This window comes from Malania oleifera, chromosome 2 (genome assembly GCF_029873635.1).
Source record: "Malania oleifera isolate guangnan ecotype guangnan chromosome 2, ASM2987363v1, whole genome shotgun sequence".
NCBI classification, from domain to species: domain Eukaryota; kingdom Viridiplantae; phylum Streptophyta; class Magnoliopsida; order Santalales; family Ximeniaceae; genus Malania; species Malania oleifera.
Window position 1 is genome coordinate 13347340 of NC_080418.1, and position 10363 is coordinate 13357702.

The 10363-nt window shown below is 37.3% G+C and overlaps 1 protein-coding gene across 1 annotated transcript; it reads right to left on the reverse strand.

The window, feature by feature from the left end:
- Positions 1-7980: 7980 nt before the first annotated feature.
- LOC131148056 (scarecrow-like protein 14) lies at positions 7981-9978 on the reverse strand. Its single transcript, XM_058097794.1, has one exon. It carries the CDS (start codon positions 9976-9978, stop codon positions 7981-7983), a length of 1998 nt encoding a protein of 665 aa, XP_057953777.1.
- Positions 9979-10363: the final 385 nt, after the last annotated feature.

Genomic DNA, 10363 nt, shown 5'->3' on the forward strand with positions numbered 1-10363 from the left:
AATGTTTATTGCTTGCTTGCCATTGCTTTCATAATTGCTTACTACTTTTTATGATGTTTGATGGAATGTTAATGAAAGTGTTTTGTGGATGAATTGTTGTAAACAATAGACTGGCTAATTAAGTAAGAGGTACTTCAGCTAATGCCGCACGCTCTGTAACGCCCCAAACCCTTAAACCCGAGTCCGGTGCGTTATACCTGATCATATCCTCATAAATCATATTCCATAACATACGCAACGGAAAACATGATCATAATCTTAATATAACATAATACCAGAGTTTACTAATTTTAACTATAATTCATATTAAATCATCAATCACCTGCATTTCCATAAATCTACATAACTCTCAAAACAATTCAGTATTTTCACAATCATTCTTTTCTCCACAGACTTAAAATATAAAGACGTAAAACATAAATATTTGCATCCCAAAATTAACATAAAAATATACCATTTTCTTTTTCTATTTCCCAATAATGCTATAAAAACCTCGACCTCTTAAAGCTCGATCTCGAGGAAATCCTGAAAAAAAAATATAAATTCATATTCAGGTGAGACATATCTCAGTAAGGGAAGAAACCATATATTAAAACAGTGTGTGGCTAACATGAGTTTATATATAACATAATATTTAACATTTGAAAATCTTTAACATAATTTCCGAAATCATTCCCTGATCCTAATCAAACACATGCAAATGTTTAACCCACAAGATTTTCCGAGGATAGGGGTGATTACCCGTCCATACAAGTAGCACCCCTCTACTCTGATACATTTAGCAACCTGAAGGTCACGATTTAAGCATACCAGGGCACTCACCTTACTCAGTAAGCCCTCAAGTGTTAAACTGATCTCGTACTCACGCGTTCAACAATAGTTTACCGGCAAAGACCCTAAGGATTGGGAATTCTACCTGCCCATACAAGTAGGTTCCCTCTGTCCTAGTGCGTTATGTAGCTACTGCCACATCTGAAGCTACTAGTGCACTCGCCTTACTCAGCAAGCCCTCAGGAGAAAGGTACGCCTCGCCCAATCGTAACATGTTCTACGTACATACATACTTCTATTATCATAATACATCATTCTTTTCTATCATTATTCAATCATACACATCCGTTCATATTCATGGCTTAACATTGCATTGCATTTCACTTTAAGTGACTCTTTCCCATTTTACATTGTTCACATTTCACATTTCACATTTCATTTCCATTCCATTCATTTCCCTTTTCATTTCATACTCATTTTTATTTTAATTTATAAATACTCGGTATCTTTCCAGCCGTGGTTGGTTAGCTTCGGCATCCTTTCAGCCGTGGTCGGCATCTTTTCAGCCGTGATTGGTTAGTTTCGGCATCCTTTCAGCCGTGGTCGGCATCTTTTTAGCCGTGGTTGGTTAGCTTCGGCTTCCTTTCAGCCGTGGTCGGCATCTTTTCAGCCGTGATTGGTTAGCTTCGGCATCTTTTCTGCTGTGGTTGGTTAGTTTCGGCATCCTTTCAGCCGTGGTCAGCATCTTTTCAGCCGTGGTTGGTTCCATGATTGCATTAACACTCACATGCAACATATTTCATATATCATTTTTATACTCAGTTCATTTTCTGTATATCTGTTATCTCGTATATATAACATAATTTTATACAAAATTCTATTTTACTTATGCCACACAATTTAGCAATAAAACTCATACACTGCCTGTAAAATAAGCAAACCAATATTTAATGTTTATATACTAAAAATACCTTTCATGTCTTACATAAATATTCTGAAAAATATTTTTCCACTTTCATCAGTTCATTTTTACACATACATATCTAATAAAAAGCCTTAAACTTAAAAAAATATATAATTTAAATAGTTGGCATTTTACCCATACTGAAAAATTACACGTACATATAACACAATTTATTTTTCATTTAATTCATAAAACTTCTGATTTAATATATATTTTTTCCCTTACCTGGTTTCTTGAATTACGCCAATAGGGACTTCGAAAAATACCTGCGGCGCTCACCCGAACCCTGAAATTAAATTCCTAATTTCAATAACTTATTCCTGAATAAAATATTAATTTAATACTTCCTAGGTCTTTAAATACCCAATAAATAATTATCTCCTTAAATTTAGCCAAATTCTCAAATCTCACTCTCGCTTTGGAGTAGGGCTTAGAAAATCCCAATTGGAAAATTACCTACGTCAAAATGACGATAACGACGACTAGGACCCCGTGGTGGTGTCCGTTCGTTGATTTAACCACATATTAACGGTAAAATTAAGAAAATGGGAAAAAATTACCTTTCTCCAGGAGCAGTGCCTAAGCCCTTCCCATGAAAAATCTGCTCCAGTAGAAATGTCGGCAGCGGAACCAGAAGTTCAACGGCACCTTCTGTTTTCCGATCCATCGTAAATTCATCGAGAAATTGAGAGAAGGAGAGACGGAGACGGAGCGGAGCACGTTGCACACAAGAAGCAGAAGGAAATTGCAGAGAAGGGGCGTGAACCAGGCTCTGAACATTGATAAGTGAAATGGATTTCAAATTGAAATCCATTTCACTTAATTCTATCTTTATATTATTTTATATTATACATATATACTTATTTCTTTAACCACATATATATATATACACCATATCCTTATATATATATACCCATTATATAATTTATTTAAATAACATTTGATTAATTTATTAATTCAATCAAATAATATTCCATTAATTAACTAATTAATAATTAGTCTAACTTCATTTTATTTTATATATATATATATATATATTTTCTCATGCTATTCCTTTTATCTGTTCATTTATTATTTTATTTATTATTTTTTTTCTAATTATTTTAATCATTTTAATTTTTTGGGTCTTTACACGCTCCTTTCATAAATGTGTGAAATAATCGGCCCATTACACCTGGTATTAGAGCTCGGTTAGTTGCTTCGTGAATTTAGTTGCCTTCATTGTGGGATTGGGAAAACTTTGCTAAATGACCGTGGCACCAATCAATGCTGAGAGAATTAGTGTGTTGGAAGCATAGGTTGAGACAATAGCCAATAATGTGGCCACAGATAGGGCCCAACTGAGGGGACTTGTTGATGAAGTGATGGAATGACAAAAGCATCAAGCAAGTTTGATAGGTGAAATGTCAAAATACTTTCACCACACAGTGGAAACTTTGCAGTCTTGGATAGCTTATCTGGATGCAAAGAAGAATATGATGGTTCTTGTTATGGGAAACTTGAATGCTACTGAGTTTAGCAAGAGCAAGGTACCAAAACCCAAGACTTATGGGGATGCCCGTGACTCTTTCTTGTGGTCATCACCTCTTCTAGATTGATGTATTTTTAGGCATGTGGCATTAGCTCTCTCATATTGATCGGGGGCTTCTTCCCTAATGAATTTAGGAAATCCCCTAGCTGGAGGGCCATTATCAGGGCTGCTACTGTCACCCTGTGATCCAAGTTTCGAATCTCCAGGGTGGCGTTAACAAAGCGATGCTTGAATTATTTTAATGTCTCCCTTTCTCCTTGAACAAGACTCATCAGATGAGCCAAAGTTTTTGCCATCTTCCGGCTACTGACGAAGTGCCCAGTAAATTGCCGCTTCATTTCGAAAAAGGATCTAATGGAACCAGGTTTCATAGTCCGATACCATGCCTTGACATTTCCTTTTAGAGTGGCAGCAAATGCTAGGCACATGATTGTATCTGGTGTGCCTTGCAATTGCATCAACACTCTAAAGGTGTCCAAGTGATCAACAAGATTGGACAAACCATCGTACCATTCAATATTCAGCATTTTAAACTTGCTATGCAGGGGAACTTCTATTACCTCTTTAGTGAAAGGAGGATTCAAAGATTTGACCGAGGACTCCCATGTGGAGGGATTGTTGCGAACTTTCTTCATCATTTTCTCCAATTGATCAATTTTTTTTTTTTAAAAAAATTTCTTCTAGTTCGTGGGATCGTTTTTCATAAATATCCATGCTATTCACATCCTTCACCTTCTTCGCTGGATCAGAAGTTCTTTCAATAACTTTTGGTGGGACTACAACCTTCCCATTAAACTCGGGTTGTGCTCGATTAGGTTGAGGAATAGGTTCCTTATGATCCCTTTTATGATGTAGGATCATAGTGAACATATCCTCCATTATTTTTTGGAATGCTAGGAATTTGCTTCTTCACACACTAGAATTATCAATTGGAGTGGAATGTATGGACTGAGGTGATTGGTCATCCATAGCAGGTTCTGACTTTAAATAGTGTGACGTAGTCATGATCAAGGATTGGAAAAAACCTCTCAAAAAATTTTCAAAGGTAGAGCCAACTGTTGTGGCCTGAAAATCGAATGATCTTCGTGAATCGTTCCCTGATCACAACCACCTAAAAATAATCAAGTAAAAATGGCTTGGAGGACCTGGGGTGTACTCCAGGGGATCACTTTGATGCCTAAGTAAGAGATTAATGAGAGGCTCTGAATTGCAACAGTAGAAAGAAATGAGTATGAGTGAGATGCTTACCTCTTCTCCAAGTCCCCTTTTATAGTGGTGGAGATTGACCCTCCATCAACTCGACATTAATGGACATTATTGTTCTTGTAGGGAAATATAGAAGTTTTATGGGTATTTATGTGGAGATTTTAAATGTAGTCTTGTAATCGTTCCTTCTCATGAATGTGTGTGAAGGGGATCAACATTGCTTACCCCTTTCCTCTATAGATATGGTGACATGTGGATGACTTCCAGATGTACCACTTCGGCTCGTAACTCTTTTTGTACGTACACATGGATTACGTGAAGATGTTCAGTGCATGAAGACCCCAGTTGATATGCCGAAGCAAAGTCGAGTCCAAGACCCATATGGGCCCCACACGGCTCTAATGGGCCCACACGGATTTGACCTCCCTTTGACTTATGTTTTATATTTAATTTGTAATTTTCCAAGACAATTAAGCTTGCTTGCATGTGTGAGTCTAGTAAGTTGTGTGAGTATCTTTAATATGTTAGTATTTAGTGTAGTATTTAACACTTTGTGTTTTCCAATATGTGTTTTCCTATGCTATGTCCCCCCATGTTTGTGTAAGAAGTTTATGTCTTGTCTCCCCCTTCCCCCATGCTAAGTCTTTATATCTCCATTGTAAGAATTGAAAATTCAGTTAAGATTTGATATTGAATATTGAAAGAATTTTCTTTGCTAAAGCCTGAAAAGCTTTGTCCAATCTTCCGATTGAGTAATATGAGACTATGTGATCTCTCCGGAGATCAAGTGGTGAGAGACCACTAATCTATCTAGCGAGTCCATCTCCTCCTCCCTTCACTAATCCACACGGCCTCCCCTCGAATACATCCACACGGCCACCACAACATACACCCCATGACCATCTTTCCTACACTCCACTGCTGCGTTTGTCTTGGTGCTTCAACCCTTGTTCAAAGGACCTACGGTGTGATATAACTACGTGTGGAACATCATCAAGTCATCCAACATATCTTTTAGTAAACTTAGTATTTGTTTCAAACCCTTATTAATCTTGTGTATGCCATAGCTTGAAAAACCTGAAATTCCATGACCATTTGAATCCATAGATTGCAATATTGATACTTGCCAACTAAAATCAATTGAATGAATGTTAGCTTGTTAAACTTAGAACTTATAATCTTGATTTTGAAAGTAACATCTTTCGCATAAAACTAGAATCCTTAATCAGTAAACACTTGAGACTTATTTCTGGGCAACATCATACACCATTTCAAAAATCAAACAATATGTGAACTATAGCATGGTTTATGATGTTTATGTTGGTTAATTAAATTCTTAATCCATAGTATTTTGAGTGTATGTGCTTGTGTGAGGGTTGAGCTGTAGGACTAGGTCGATCATTCCCGTCCTATATTAGTGTGTACGTTAAAGTTTGCATCTCGGTTTTTTTTCTTTCAAAAAAAACCTTAACTTTATTAATAGCCCTCACTTATGATGGTGGAAAACCGTGGTTACAAACATGTCACAAGGGAATTACAAATCAACACGCAAAACCAACCTAGACAACAAAACCAAAACAAGCCTGACAGACTCATACCATAATCCAACTAAAACAAACTAAAACAAAATCATATGAATCAAAACAAAACAAACACAAACAATAAACAAAATACCTGCAAACTGAAGAAAAATACCTCCAAAACAAAAGCTGAGGAAAACATAGGAGAATCAAATGATGACATTAAAAGTGAAGGCTTGGGATACTCATCTTATCCATCTGAGTTAGACCTCTTATTTTACTCGGCTGCACATAACCTACAAAATATCTCCTCGTATTGCCTTTCTTGCCTTGATGAGTCAAGTAATCCGCCACCTGATTACCTTCTCTAAATTGGTACTTTATAGAGAACTGAAAGCCTTGTAACTCCTCCTCTAACAATTCTCAAAAGTCTCATAAGTACCAGGAAGAGCAAATTTCAGATGTGATCCATCCCGCCACCAATTTCGAGTCACTTTCAATACAAATATTCTGATATACCAACTATTTATAGAGCCGAACACTACTAGTAAGAGCCTACAACTCCGCTCCATTATTAGTACCCGAATTTTTCAAAGAAAGAAGCCTTAATATTACTTGATGATTCGAGGAAGATACCACCACCACCACCATAAGAACCCAGATTTCCTCTACAAAAGCCATCAATATTTAGTTTCAACCAACCTACAGATAGCTTTTCCCAGACAACTTTTTGAGGAGTTCTAACCTTCGGTGTTATCGATTTCACTTGAAACTCTTCCAATAAATTATTATCAATAGAAGGGCAGAGAACCCTTCACGTCTTCTGCAATTTTAGCGAGTCAAAACCTCACCAATAACCAAACAACATTCCTTCACTCATACTTATCTTCCATGCGTACTTTACAACGTCTGAGCCAAGTCTCTAAGAAATTATAGTAGGTAACAAACCGATAATCATACTTTTTGGCAGATCGGTTATGTAGTGGGGTTTAATGGTATATTCGTAACCGCTCTTCCTCTTGAGTGAGAATATTTTGGGTATATCAAAAATGATTCGTTGGATTGATTTTCATTTGAAATGATTTCACAAACTGATGTTTATTCAAAATGATTCCGTAAACTGATTTTGGATCGAAATAATTTCACAAACTGATTTTCATTCAAGATGATTCCATAAACCAAAATTTCAAGCATATTCACAAATTCTTTTTATCTGCAAAAATTAAAACCCGATTTAAAAAGCACACAGATTCACCAAATATCCAGCGTAAAAGGAATCCATGCATTGAATATGGGTTGGAAAATTTGAACCTGTTGATTGCTGGTGCTGAATTGAATCATCAAGTGAGATTGAGGCACCTGTATGGGCTGTCTTTTTTTATATGGCTACATAGAAGACTCTTTCCTCTGCTCTTTGAATATGGAGTTTGAAAATGTGTTATTGGGCTGGATAAATTTACCATTGAAACTTGGCCCACAACCCAAGCCCAAAAAAACACCTCAAGCCCAAATTGACGCATTTTGCTTATGCTTCATGGGAAAGAAACAAGAAAATAAAGGAAGAGCTTTTGCAACAATATCTATATATATATATATATATATATATATATATATATATATCACAATTTTTTCATTAGATGCCAAGCTCATGGTCATGTTTTGTTAACAAATTTTTGAAGAACAGTGTGCTGTTAGAATAATGCTAATAATAAACTTGGTACAAACAAGTGACAATGGCAACAACGACAAAAAATTTGACTGGCAAACAAACAAGTTAAATAACAAAGATAAATGCATGAATGTGTGTCTGTGTGTGTGTGTTTGTTTTCTTTTGAGAGAGAGAGAGAGAGATTAAATTCAAAGACAAAATATTATTATTAACCTTCTCAATCTTTAAGATGATACAATAGGGAAACAAAAGGCAACAGTCAAAGTTTTAAATGAGTTTCATACTAATCTACTTTTAAGCCTGAAAATAAAAATGCATTTTAAGACTCTCTTGCAGGAATCCAACAAGAGATGGCACGCAAAACTCGACCTTTCCATCCCTGCACCGCCCAATGACCATCTTCATTAATAAAAAAATTCTTATCATAGTTAGATGCCATCTTAGCCCTCAATATTTTCACGAGCTCTGAATCTAATGGGAGTTGCCTGAATCCCATGTTCATAATCTGAACCTGCCAGTACTTGTATGTCGCCGTCCTATCAACTCTGTCCAAACCCTCACATGCTATGACATTCATAATATTGGGCCCAAAATACTGTTTCTCAAACATTAACCTTGCCCATTCTTCATGACTTAAAATATTATCAAACATATCAAACCAAGATGAGAATCCAAGAAGTGTGTTTCGAAAACGTGGGATAAAGAAGGGCGAATTGTAGGATCCGTTATTTATACCAAGGATGAAAATATTTGGATTTATTTTCAAGATTAACTTTAGAACGGAAGTCCTTGGACTATTTTTCATAATTGTCTCATCAAATAGATACTCAAGCTGTCGTAGGCAATTCACAATAGTTAACTCGTTTCCATCGATCTTGAGATCTTCTATTTGGATATTTTCCAATTTTTGTGTTATTAAATAGTACTCAAATGGAACATTAAAGCGCTTGCAATACCTTATCAAACGATGCCCCACATTCTCACCTAATTTTGCTGCTTGGAGACCGAATTTAGGAGACACTATCACTGTAATGCGAAGCTTGGGAGGTCCACCCAGTCTGACAGAAAGATCTTGAATAAATTTGGGCCATTGAAAGCCGTAGGAGAAACCCAAATCTATAATATGAAGTGTTGATACTTTTTCGACTAAATTTAGAATGTTGTGATTGGAAAAAGAAAAATGGGTCCCAAAGAATGGGCACGCCAAGGCAATAGCTCGGTAAAGTCTGAATTGATGGACTACTGATAGCCTTTGGAGAGATGAAGCAGCATAACTTTGAAACCCTGTGCCGCCCAAGCGTGCTTCAAGGGCATTGGCAAAATAATGGCCAGTCCTTTCTGATCCATCGCCAAGAGCAGAAGACTGCTGCCTAATCTGATTTAATAGTTTATGTGCAGTGACGCTGTCATTGAAAGCAACAGCTTGTGCACATAGAAGAAGGAGTCTCCTCAATCCTGCTCTTCTGTTCTTACCGAGAGTTTTCTTTATGCTACTCTTCTTAGCATCATATATGCCTGTTCGTCCATTTTGTGGAACCTCATCATCATCTGAAGTGAACACCTGAAGCTTTTTACTATCGTCGGGACAAAGCAAAATCCTATCGTACATCTCTGCTAACTCATCTTCTTCGGTATAAATTTCGGTGTAAATTGTTAATCGCTTATTACTCCTTCCTTCTTCTACATAATCTACATTCTTCCCGCGCAGATCCTTCTTCCTCTCTGCACCACTACGCAGATTCTCCCTCTCTTTCTTTGGAGTGTCACACTTTGACATGGGAGGCGAATCATAGTTCTCAGTATCGATAATCGACGAATATTGATTTTCAGGGCGGAAGAAATAATTAGTGCTACTAGTCTCCTCCATCCCATTACAAGAACTAGCAAAAGGGAGTGTGCTTGGAGAAGAGTGAATCATCCCACTCAAGCTGTTGGCGCAGAGAACGGCCTGATCATCGTGTGAGTGAGGATACTTTTGACCCAAAACTTCGTACAAAGATTTCTCGGCAGCTTTGAGGGCCAAAGGGTCGAAGGATGTATCCACCGACTTCTGGTCCGTGTCGTCAGCCATGAGCATTTCCGCTATCTCCTTGAAAACAGAATCAGACAAGTCATCAGCGTCGTCTTGAAAACAATTTTTTTCCTGCGGCACTACTGTGATCGTGGAAGGGAGAATCAAATAACCAGGGTCTCGCTCCCGACTGGTGAGATCAAAAGAACCGTCTTTGAAATTGAATTCATGGTCTGCTGAGCTGGGATGAACCACGTTATCTTCATTACATCTGTACCCATTTGGTTCGGGTTGATTCCAAGACATCGATCGCTTCTGTAAAATGCTAGCCAACAAACAAGTCCGAGGTTTGTCTCGCCGTCAGTCGCCTTCGAGGAGGACTACGAGCGCGAACAAAGCTGGACAAAACACAAAGCTATAGATAATTTAGATGTAGCAGCGACAAAGCATTTGAAAAGAGAGAGGGAGAGGGAAACGGCTACGGAAGAAGAATTAGGTGACGTATTTTTGGTACTTGTTTTTCTTGAGAGAGAGAGAGAGAGAGAGAGAGAGATTAGCCTTATTTTTCGCTATTTGTTTTTCTTCATCGAGCCCCGGGCCTCGGCCCTCGAGATCCAAAAGCTTAATTACAGGAGTATTGAGTAATGTTGTAAGTTAAAATTTTACTTAAATTAGACCCAAAAGTTTAGAT